This window comes from Tympanuchus pallidicinctus, unplaced genomic scaffold (assembly GCF_026119805.1).
Source record: "Tympanuchus pallidicinctus isolate F22 unplaced genomic scaffold, pur_lepc_1.0 scaffold3, whole genome shotgun sequence".
NCBI lineage: Eukaryota > Metazoa > Chordata > Aves > Galliformes > Phasianidae > Tympanuchus > Tympanuchus pallidicinctus.
Genome location: NW_026294747.1, coordinates 62,864,643 through 62,876,764, shown reverse-complemented (window position 1 = coordinate 62,876,764; position 12,122 = coordinate 62,864,643). Strand labels below are relative to the sequence as shown.

Genomic DNA, 12,122 nt, shown 5'->3' with positions numbered 1-12,122 from the left:
TGGGGGGTGGCTGGCGGTTGTCCCGCCGGGTCCCGATTATCCCGGTGGTCCCGTCGGATCCCGGTGCCGTTCCGCAACCCCGTTCGGAAGCGGGGGGGGGGAGCGGCAGCGGTGGCGGCGGCGGCGCGGACGTCGCGGCGGGGAGGAGCCGGGCCGGGCCGGGGCGGATCGGCGCTCGGCGGGCGGGCAGGGCACGGCGCGGCGCGGATGGCGGGGCCCCGCCGGCGGCCGCTGCAGCGCGGGGCCCCACGGAGGATGTGAGGCGGCGGCCGCGGAGCCGAGCCCCACCGGGCTCGGAGGGCGGAGAGGGGCTCCCGGCCCGGCCCTGCCCGCGGGAGGGGCCGCGCTGCCCTCCCGACCCCGCGACGTCGCCCGTCCCACCATGGGGGACTTCTACGACCCGGAGCACCCGACCCCGGAGTAAGCGCGGCCTGCGGCCTGCCGGGGCTCCGCGCCCCGCGGGGAGGCGGTAGGCCGCGCATCCCCGGCCTTGCGTGAGCGCCGCGGCCGGGCGCCGGCGGGGGGGAGGCCGGGCGGGGAGCGCGAGGCGGCGGGGCGGAACGGAGCGGCGGGAGGGACGGGGACGGCGCGGCCTTGGCGGGGTGCGGGCGGCGGGGCCACGCGGCGGGGCCTGGGCCGAGGAGGCCGGGGCGGTGCGGACGTGTCCCGGGCCTCCGGCGGGGCCTTCGGGTTGGTGTGCGGGTGTAACGGGGCCCGAGCTCTGCGCTTTTTGTCCCTTCAGCCCTCACCCCGTTTCCTGACGGCAGGAAGAGGTCACCGAGCCGCGCTGGGAGGAGGAGGGGAGCTGCCTTGTGTCTGTGCATTCCCCACCGGGGAGCCGCTCCCCACGTCACGGTTTTATTGCTGCGTCCCACGGAGTGGTTCAGTAGTTGGTAGCAGTGTCTCCTTTTTCCCTTTTTTTTTTTTCTTTTTTCTTTTTTCTTTTTTTTTTTTTTCCTTGTCGTTTCTGAACGATATTTTTGCATTTTTTTAGCCTTCCTCCTTGCAGGATCGGGACGCTCCGTGCAAATGTGTTTGCAGCGGTGCTGATGGGCGCTCAGCTCCGGGCTGGAAGGAGGGGAGCACTCGGTACAGGCACCCCGAGCTGCTGTGAGATGGAGGCAGAGCTGAGAATGGCACTTCGGGCAAGGACAGCAGAGCAAAAAGCCTGGGTGCCTGCCCACCTCGAGTGGCTGAGGGTCTCTTTGCACTGAAATGATGCCCGGCTGAGCGATGCCCTCATTAGAATCCCCTAAAATTAGAGACAGCTGGGGGATTTTGTCGTGGTTTGGGGCTGGATTCGCTAGTTCTGGTTCTTGGGGTTCTACCAAGGCACAACTGTGGGGTGGGAGAAAGAAGCGCAGTGGGCACCGTGCTCCTGTTCTGAATCATAGAATCATAGAATGGCCTGGGTTGAAAAGGACCACAGTGATCATCCGGTTCCAACACCCTGCTGTGTGCAGGTCACCAACCAGCAGCCCAGGCTGCCCAGAGCCACATCCAGCCTGGCCTTGAATGCCTGCGGGGATGGGGCATCCACAACCTTCTTGGGCAACCTGTGCCAGTGCATCACCACCCTCTGGATCTATTTTGGCTGAAACAGTGCCTGGCTGAGTGATGTCTGTATTTGAGTCGGCTAAAATTACGGAGAGACAGAAGGTTTCATGTTGGGTTGGGGTTGGATTTTGCTGGCTGTGGTTCTTGGGGTTCTCCCAAGACATGACCGTGCACTGGGAGAAGAAGCAAGAAGGAGATGGGCACCACGCTTGTGGTTGTTGTGAGCTTTCCTGGTCCCTAGCAGCCCAGGGAGGTGCTCTTGCTTTCGAGTGGCTCTATTAGTTTAACTCCAGGTGTTTTGCATTTTGGAATACTTTAGAGTGAATCAAATGCTGTCCCCAGAGGCTGGAGAGACATGTGACATTTGGTGTCAAAGCAAGCGTTGTGCTGCAGGTCAGTTCTAGGACACCTTTGCTTCTCATCTAAAGCCATCCCCGTGCATTGCAGATGTGGGCTGCTTGGAGAAGCCAGAGCCATTTGTGTAACAGCTTCTTTACAGAAGCACTCCTCGTGGAACAATCGCACTGCGGAGCTTTTTGGGGTAATTATTCCGGGTTGAGACGTTGAAAGCCATTTGGAGGCATGGAGGTGTTTGTACTTTGTGCTGGCTGCACAAGGAGAAAGCTACTGGGGTAGGAACTGGGTGGCTGGCGAGGTGATGCATCGAGTGCGTGCTGATGGTGAGTGATGGAGTCTTGATGGTAGCAGAGAGGTTCTGGTGAGCTGGCACCGGGGCATTTGCTTGGCTAATGGGATCCAGGTTCTCATGAGCAGCACTGCCAGCCCCTCCTGGGGTCAGGAATCGTGGCATCTTAGAATCATGGAATGGTTTGGGTTGGAAGGAACTTTAAAGGTCATCCAGCTCCAATCCCATGCTGTACACTGGCTGCTCCCACCAGCTTAAGCTGCCCAGGGCCCCGTGCAGCCTGACTCTGCGTACCTCCAGGGATGGAATGGGGCACCACAGCTCTTTGGGCAGCAGTGCCAGGGACTCTCCCAGTTGTCCTGGTGCCAGAGTTGACCATGTGGACATGTGTTGGTTGTGTTGGAGTGGTGGTGGGCGCGTTGTTGGGTGCACAGCTGATCCAGAGATGGAAATTGGTCCCAGCATGCCAACAGCAGCAGAAGGCTAAATGGAGAGAGACCCTTTACGGGGCTGCTGTCGTGTGGGGTGATGTGAGTTACCCTGAATCCTGTGGCTGCCCTCACCTCCTGTTCAGAAGCAGAAAGCAGCACAGCGTGTCCCCGTGCTGCAGTGGTGCTGCACCCATCTCTTGCTTTGCTTTCCTCTACAGATAGGCATCACCTACATGAAGTCAGCTCCTCTTGGGGCGACGCTGTCCTCAGCCGCTGCGGGCAGACGCTGTGAGGCTGGTGGCACTTGGGGACAGAGGACACTAGTCCAGGTGGTTTGGCAGGGCCAGGGCTTGTTGTTTGTACACCAAAACGGTTTTATCAGTGTACCTGAAATGAATCCAAGCAGTCTGAAATTTCAGGGTTTATTGTGGCTGTTGCTATGTCACGATTGCAGACGCTCAGGCCTTTGGCTGTTGGTGGGCAGAAAGAGCAGCGAGTGGTGATGCAGTGGCACAGGTTCCCCAGGAGGTGTTGGGATCACCGTCCCTGGGGGTGTTCCAGAATGGTGGGGATGTGGCACTGAGGGACGTGGTCAGTGGGCATGGTGAGGGGCTGGTGGTCTCAGAGGTCGTTTTCAACCTTAATGATTCTATGATTCTACTTTGGGACTTGATTGGTTTGTGTTTTTTTTTGCTTCCCATAGGCAGTAGGCTTCTATTTTCTGCTTGTCTTTGGGGAGAACAGTCGGTGACCCCCATACTCTCAGCGCTGGGCAGATGCTGCTGGCAGACAAATGAGGAAAATGTGGTTAAATATCCAAACTCAGGTCTTCAGGCGTGCTGAAATCCATCAGGAAGCTGATAGTGGGGCTGGGAGCTTGGGTTTACACCTGCATTTCCTGTATGGAGGAGACTAATGTTGGTCTCAAGGGGTAGAAAATTGAGAGTGCTGAAGGAGGAGCTTGGGTTTTGCTGTCTGGGTGTGGGAGAGAGTTTTTAAGTGATGTGCTTGTGAATTCATACGTTATGTGTGCTTCTGAAAAGTCAGCTTGTTCACGGAATAATGCTTTTTAAGTACTCAGGTCTACCTGCTGAAAAGGCAGCTGCTTGTGCACATTGTGTGGCCCTGTGCTGTCTGTAGGGCTGCCTACAGGGCAGAAGGGACAGCAGGAGCTCCCACACAGCCACAGAGCCGTACGGTCACACATCTCGAGTCAGAAGGGACCCACAGGATCACCAGACCCAGCTCGTGGCTCCATGCAGCACCACCCAACCCCAGTGGTGTCCCACTGCTCCCTGAGCTCCAGCAGGTCTGAGAATCAGAATGGCCTGGCTTGAAAGGGACCGCAGTGATCACCTGCTTTCAACCCGCCTGCTGTGTGCAGGGTCGCCAACCTGTGGAGTTGATGCTGAGTTGCTGGGTAGAACACAAGCCAGGATGAACAGCACTGCCATTAGAGGTTATATGACCTAGTTATCTGTGATTTCTGAGGACTTTTTGGTTCTTGCCTTGTCTTTCTTCCTCAGGTGTAACTTCAGGGGACAGTGAAAAAGGAAAAGCACCTCCAACAAAAGATACACGCTTTGGCTGTGGTCAGTTGAGGCTCCTGTGTTTTCAGCCAATTCAGATTCCTATTAATAGGAGTAGTGTTTTTTGCCTGGAGTTGGCAGCACGAGCGTGCTGGAAATGCTCTTTTCCTGTGAGTTTCCAAGCTGTCTGTGTGAGGGCTGTGGGTGAGCAGTGCTGCTCAGGGACGGACCAGATGTGGGTGAAGCTGCACTGAGCAGTACGTGTGGATGAGATGGAGACCCGCAGCCTCGGGATGTTCTGCTGCGAAGTGTGAAACAGGGAACAGCAGCAGCTGCAGGCTGCCCAGCAGGACATCTCAAAACAGTCCCATGCACCTTCAGTCACCTGCACACGTGTGGATATTAAATGCTCCGTGCTTACTGTGCAAGTGCACTAGGATCTAAGCTCAGCTCCTGTGCATAATGCAGCTAGGTGACAGCTCAGGGAGGACACCCAGAACCCTGGCACTGGATTGAGAAGACTTTCAGGTAGTTTGGTTGGCGTAATTAATTTTTTTCTTTTTAATTCTTGCCCTGTGCAATTGAATGTTTCCCTTGGAGCGGGTCAAAGAAAGCACACTTAAAAATGAATACGTGACGTGGCTGTCGCTGCAATGTCCTGTGTTGGAGAATGTTAGTGGAGTGCTAAATATATCATCCTTGTGCATGTGTTGGACAGAGGCTGACTTTGGAATCATAGGATGGGGTTGGAAGGAACCCCGAGGATCATCGATTTCCAACCCCATTGCTGTGATTGGTGTCTGTAGTTTGTTTTATGCTGTCCCAAACACTCCTTTCTTCTCAGTTTTGTTGACCAGAAGGGTTGTTTTCTCTGAGAAGGAGCCTGGAGAAGACAGAAGTCTGGCTCTGTTCTTTCTGTCTGTTTGGTAGGATGCTGCTGCAATGGATTGTGTGATTTTATGGCTTCTGATGGTTCTTTGACCTCTTCAGAAGGTGCCCCGTCCCTGCAGGTGCCTCTCAGCACCAGGTTTTATTCTTTTGGGATCAATTGCAGGGCTCCAGCTCATGGTGAAAACTGTTCAGAGGGCAGAGTGCGAGGATGAAGTGAAATAGAAACTGTAATAAAGAAGAAATTGATGGAAATAATAAAGTGAGAGGAGCAGGAGGAGGCAGCGGTGAGTCTGGGGAGAGGAGGGAGGAATAGCTGAGCTCTTCTGCAGCCATGTCCTTGCAAACCCCGCTGGGTGCAGTGGGTTCAGTGCCATTCCCAGGACTGCAAGCAATTGTTCTGTGGTTGTACTGAAGGGTTTTACAGCTCCTCAAGCACCGTGTGACTGCTGCATGAGTGCCTTCAGGTTTGAAATGCATCTGCAGACGTTTGCGTCTTCCTGAATTAATGGCAAGCCATTCTTTGTGCTTCTTCCTCTGCCAGGAGAACTTCAGAGCTGCATGTTTGGAGGTTGCTGGAGCAGCTCACTTCCAGCTTATGTTTCTATTGCCAGTTTCTGTTCCGAGGAGGATGCAGGTTATGTTTATCTGCTCTGGCTTGTGTTTGTCATCGCCACAGCAACCAGCTGCGATGGTGCAGGCAGTGGGAGCAGTTGGAGGGCTGCAGGTTATGGCCATACTTCCTTCTCTGTGCTGCATTCAGGTTATTCCCAACAGTTTGATTTACAGCCTTCAGTTCTTCCAGAGTTTGTTTTTCTTTTCTTGTATTGAGTTGATGGTCCTTCCTAGGGCAGGAGAGTGGCTTTCAAAGTATCTTTCGCTGCTAACTTAACCTGCTGGGTAGGTTTTGTCACAGAAGATTAAGCTTCACCTATAGTGGCATAGGAAATAAACATAGTAAGGATTCCCAGTTGGAGTGTCCACTTAAGCTTGTCTCCTGTATGGCAGTGTTTCAGCTATACCACTGAAACAGCAGTATTTTTGGGCTGCAGGGCAAGAGATGTGATTCCTACCCTTTGGACCCCGTTTGCAAACAGAAGGCGTCGCTCAGGAGAGGCGGTTGCTCTGCATCTGGAGGGAGATGTGCAGGCACTCAGCGTGTGATGGGATGGAGAACAGTGAAAGGGAAAAGGAGGGCTGGAGCTGACGTGGCTTTCAGTGCAAGGAAAATGAGCAGTGTGGGACACGGCGTGGTAAGGGCTGACATTTTTCCTGCAGAACGCCGTCCCTGCTGTGTGAGGTTAGGGACATCTGGAAAGCACCTCCTCATCACGTATGGTTCTGGTTTGAGGTGAGCACAGATGTTCTGCCGGGAGAGGAGGCGCGTGCTGGTTCTGGGGAGCACAAGGTGATGTATTTCCACTCTGAAAATCACAGGTGGCATTTCCCTGCCTTGCACCTTTGTGTTGGCAGCATTGATGTTTTCACCTGATGAAGTTCCACCAGGCAGGTTTGGTGCTCGGGGACCTGCCAGCACCACCAGCAGAGCGGCAGCGCAATCATTCTGCAGCAGACAAAGGAGGCAGAATTGCACCCAGAGTGTTGAACCCAGCCTGCTGTGGCGGGATGGATTGCAGTGACATGCAGTTCAGATGTAGGTACTTCAGTTGCTGATGTGTGAGATGGGGCCAAACTTAGCATGTGATGTCTCATCTGTGCTGAGCAGTTGAGCTTTCTCCTTTATTTCAGCCTCCTCAGAGCTTTACCACCAGTTGGTCTGGGGAGTGGGACTTGGCTGCAGGCTTTTGCAAGCACAGTCTGTGTGCCACCAGAGCTAGATATTTACCTGTGAGATATTTGTGGTGATAACGACAGCCTGTTGCACCAGTCTCTGCTTGCCACGTGGCACTCGTGGCTGTAGGATGCCATGCTGGCAACCTCGGGTAGGGATAGGATGACTTAAGTGGGGATGTGATGGCTTCACGTGGGGAGGATGGTACTGGCCTTGCTCAGCTCCCTGCAGGTGAAGGGCGTGCATGGGAAGCAGCATCCGGATGCCTGCAAATAGCAGGTCTATGAGCCCTCCAGTGAGGGAAAGAGGAGGAGGAGCAGGGGTGGAAGCCCCTGCTGGCGGGGCTGCCCCAGAAGCCGGCCTTCTAGGGGAGGGGCCGCCTTTCCTTTTTGTTTTTTTCCCCCTTTTAGCTCACAGCCCTCCTTGCGGTGAGGTGCAGTGGAGCTGCTCGGTCAGTGCTGAGCCCTGCGTGGTGCCCACGCTGCCGACCCCGTGATGGCAGCCGACAGTGGAGCCGGTAGCAGCGAGTGTAAGTGAGCACAGAAGTTTGAGCTTGGTTTATTTTTGTGATCATTGTTTTTAATTCCAGGTTCCTCCCCCTCCTCTGCTGCAGCAGGGCTCTCTGGGGAAGCTGTGGGGTTGTTTTGTGCTGATGGTGCTCAGGAGCGAGATGTAGTGACTTGATTTAAGCAGGATTTACCGCTGCAGTTCATTTCCTGCTATCTAGCACCTTTTAACTCACTGAAAGCAGATCGTTTCAGCACGTGCTTAGCCAGCCTTTCTATCCTGCCCAGTACATGGCCTCACTGGTTTCTTCCGTGTTGTGAATGAAATCAGAGGGCACTTCTGTCGGCTTGCACTGGGCTGCTGAGGTGTTTGCTGCTTCTCTGGGTGCGGTGCAGCTTAGGATCTCAGGGCTGTTACCCTCTGGCATGCGGGAGTGGTGGTGAGAGGGGCAGCAGGAGCTCAGCTTCTGTGCTGGGGGAAGGAACCGTGCTCCTGGTTGTGCCAGGGCAGTGAACCTGCCTGAAGGCTGGCAGAGAATGGCTGGGTGCTGGGGAGTGTGGGGGGTAGGAGAGGTGGGATGGGGGCGAAGGAAACGTGTGCAGCCCTGGATGGGCAGACACCCTGCTTGGAGGCAGCCATGGGCAGCCGTGCATCGTGCTTGGTGAACAGACAGGCGGTGTGCTTGGAGGACAGACTCACTGCCTGAGGACACTCTCCCGTTTTCACAGTTAATTGCATCACTTTGGGAAAACACAACCGAAGAGCACTCTGCCTGCTGAAAACATTCCCTTTTCTTGCAGCGTGCATTACCAGCTAACGTTCCAAGGAGGTGATTTTGCTTCAGGGATTATCTAACAGAGATCCCAGTTAGTTCTGCTGATGAGGATGCCAACTAAAAGCTGGTAACAAATCCCTCCTTCCCTGCTCTGGGAGCAGGAGGCTTCTCAAGGACAGGTGCTCCCACATACTGCACAGATGCCTCATTTTAGGGTGAAGCTGTGGGCTTGTGCCCTCTTTTTGTGGCCGAGAGCAAAGCTTGCCCCTCAACACCTTATCCCATTGCCTCCCCCCCCTTTTGTTGCCATCCACGTGGCGATTAACCCCTCCCTGCACCACTGCTCTTGGTGATCCTTCACACTGCTGCCATGGGAACAGCATTGCCTGTGATGATTGCTGTCACGGTGTAAAACTTTAACACTGGATTTCTTTAGGTGTGCCCTGTGCTGAATGCAGTGGGCAGAGATGGGGCTGTGAGCTCAGTGGCTGCAGGGTGGATTTGGGGGCAGAAGCAGGGACCTAGGTTCTTTCATTGGAACAGAAAGCTGGAGAATGCTGGCAATTGTTTTCTTCTCCACTGGGTCTAATTCCTAAAGGAAAAGTTCACAGACTCTCTGAAATGTGCTGGCATTGCTAACTAACACACAGGGGGTGTTCAGGTTGGATATTAGGAACAATTACAGTGCTCATGCATTGGTACAGGCTGCCTGGGGAGGTGGTGGAGTGGCCGTCCTTGAAGATGGAGATGTGGCACTGAGAGGCATGATCAGTGGGCACGGTGGGGGTGGGCTGGGTTGCAATTGGGGACTCAGAGATCTTTTCCCACCTTCGTGATTCCATCATACTGTGAGCAGGCACCTCCTGGACCTGCTCCTCTTTGGGTGACGTGGGGGAACTTTCTTCGTCTGTGTCACGTCTTTATTTTATGGGATTCTTGTGTACCTGGCCTGGTGAATTCTCAGTGGTTTTTCATATTTCAGGACAGGAAAAGTGGTTCGTGCCCCCGACCACAGGCAGCAGCATCCAAACAGAAAACAACAGTACAAAACAGCAGAGTCACAGCATCGTGGAAGCAGTAAGAGCAGGGCTGGGGAGGCAGGGATGTGAGCAGGGGACAGGTCCATGCCTACAGCTGCACTGACCTCATTTTCTGCACGGATTGGCTTGGTTTCAAGCTTCTGTTCAAATAAAAGGTTTGATTTTCGTTGGTTTTTTTTCTTCCTTCCCGCCTGGATGTGCTTTAGCTGTTCCTCCAGGAGGTTTATTTGGGGGAAGGAGCTGGCTGTTAACTGCCTGCTTTTCTGCAGTCGGACGTTACCCAGTGGTGTGATATTAATGGCAGCAGGGACACGTGGGAACGAAAAGCGCAGTGCTACAAAAGAGCTGGCAGTAATTGAGCACCACGTTTGCTTCAGTTAATGCAGGGACTGCTCCTAATTTGTCCTAGTTTTTAATCCCTAGCTGGATGTATTAGAGGTTAATAAACCAAGTGTGTGCTGACGCTTCAGACCTATAAGGTTTTATGGAACTATTTGAGTTCAGCTGTGCCAGCAGCAGTGTTGTGTCCCGTGCAGAGCTGTAGCTGTGGTTTGGCCTGGAGATTTTGTCTTTGGCCTGGAGATTTTGTCTTTGGCATCACCATCCTGCTGGAATGAGTTTCCAGGCAAGCCTCATTGTGCTGCCTGCACTGTTACCATACCTGGTGAGCAAGGATCTGGAGGTTACAATGGGATTTTGCATTTTGAGGCAGCAATTTAAGGGCTGCATTTCCTCCTGCTGAGTGCCCAGGTCGGGGATTTGGGTTTTGCATTTTATTTCCCTAAGAAAAGAAAGTAATTGTCAACCAGGTAGGCTTTGAGATGGCCCAGTGTTAACGCTTGCAAATGGGCAGCCTGGAGCTAGGGGTGCTGAGAGCGCAGGGGGAGGCTTTTTGCTCTTCTGAGATGGTTAGCCCTGCAGATGCTTAGATAAAAAGAGCTTTAGACTGCCTATTTTCTGTCTTAAAAATAAGAGAGAAAAAAGAAAAAGGAAAAAAAGGGGCGTGTGGGAGGTGAGGAGAAGTTTTGTCTTAACCCAGTGTTTGTCATGCAGAGTTCGTAACCCTGAGGGCATTTTATTTGTTTGCCTTTGTAGCATAGGAGGTCCTGCTGGGGGTTGCACCGTCAGGAGAGCAGTCTCATTCATAAAAGCCCATTCAGGCACTCAGAGGTGCTGAACCTCAGAAGAAAAATACACCTTTATTTCTTACTGTACCCAGGACAAGCCAGAGATGTTGGACCAGAGGTCTTTTCCAACCTAAATGATTGTGGGAGTGGGTTCACAGCGGGACTTGGTGATCTTTGTGGTCTTTTCCAACTTGCATGATTATATGATACCATGATTAAACCCTTGCACGTACCTTTATTTTCTATTCTCGTGCCCAGGACGAGGTGCAGAGCCTTGTGCATGATGTGGGGATTTGGTTTTTGCTTGCACTGTGCGTTTGAGGTGCGTGCAAACCCATCACTGAGCGGTGCTCAATCAGGGGGAGCACAGCTACTCTTTGTAACTGCGCTTCGATTGGCTCCTGAGCGAGGAGTGACACACTGCCTAATTTTGGAAATCTATTTACGTATTTGATCCGGGGCAAAGGAAGAGGCAGGACGTGGAAACGTGACCCTCAGCCTGCAGTGAGGCAGTGGTGCCTGAAATACTGCCCGGTGTTTGCACAAAACCCACCGCCTGTAACGTAATGCCTGCCCCGCTCCTGCGTGCTCTGTTCTCTCCTGAAACAAGCGGCTTCATTCACACAGCACCTCATTCTGCTTTGTCCTTCCTCCAGCTCTCTGCTGTCATCAGGTGGGCTTCTCTCCGGCCAAATTCTGGCTCTAAGACAGCAGCCTGTAGCCCTGCTCCATCCCAGCGCTGCGCTCCCACCCTGCTGTCCCAAAGCAGGAGGTGATGGGAAGGGAAGAGGCTGGACAGAGATCTTCCTTCTCTCTGCAACACTGCTGCCTCTTCTGCAGTACCATCACAAGACAGAGGAAGAAATTTCTGCTTGAACTAAAAGCTCTGTGTCTCTCCAGCATCTTAATGCTGGTTTTGTGCAGCTTTCCGGCAAGAGGAGCAAAAATGCGTTGTTAATTCCTTTACCTTTGTCATAGAATCATACAATGGCTTGGATTGGAAGGGAACTCGGAGATGATTGAGTCCCAACCCCCTTGCCATAGGCAGTGTTGCCAGTCACTAGATCACACACCAGGTTAGGCTGCCAGGGCACCGTCCAGCCTGGCCTTCAGCATCTCCAGAGATGAGGCATCCACATCTTCTCTGGGATAGGGAATGCTAAGCTCTGTCACCCATCTCCCAGCATATACCTCCTTAACATCTGTGGTTTAAGTGCAAAGAGTCGTTTCTGGTTGCTATCCTGAGCTGTGTCACAGTGCGTTGGGTTACTGATGCAATGGAAATTTTCACGTCGGATCCTTGACCTCAGTGCTGTCCTCACCCCTTCAGCACTCAGTGTAACTCAGAATATATGAACATCAGCAACAATGGTGTCCCAGAAGTCTTGATTGCAGAATCATAGAATGGCTTAGGTTAAAAGGGAACTTGGAAGGGGTTGGAAGGGTTTGGAAATTCCCACTTCAGTTCCTCTGTTCCCGTGATCCTAAAAATGAAGCCTTTGGGGCACTAATTCGCATCATTGCGCTGTTCTAAAAGGACTCCTGCCTTCTGCATTGCTTTGTGTTGAGTTCACAGTGTTCCCAACCCCACTAAATCATGTATGTGCCCTTCGTGTTTCCCACAGCTCATTTAAACTCATGGTTCGTGTTTCCTCGATAAAAAGCCCGGTTGCTGCTGCTGTAAGAATAATTTATTAGCTATTACTAAGCTTTATCATTTGCACACGAGCATGGTAGTGTATTGCTGCTGGTGATAGGTCTTTGAGGGGGTTGCTCCTCATTCTGTTTGCTGATGATTGCTGAAATGGGGGCATACCTGGTTGCTGCTGT

The 12,122-nt window shown here is 53.2% G+C and overlaps 1 protein-coding gene across 2 annotated transcripts in view; it reads left to right on the top strand.

Moving 5' to 3' along the window:
* The first annotated feature begins 278 nt into the window (after positions 1-278).
* SETD2 (SET domain containing 2, histone lysine methyltransferase) overlaps positions 279-12,122 on the top strand; it is a 54,625-nt gene continuing 42,781 nt past the window's right edge. The window contains exon 1 of one of the 2 annotated variants that reach the window (XR_008209840.1): positions 279-420. Coding sequence is in view for 1 of the 2 variants with exons in the window: in XM_052696962.1 (XP_052552922.1) it covers positions 383-420 (38 nt within the window). In the remaining variant the exon portion in view is untranslated. The remainder of the gene's footprint in view (positions 421-12,122) is intronic. The other variant, XM_052696962.1, reaches the window with a different exon arrangement.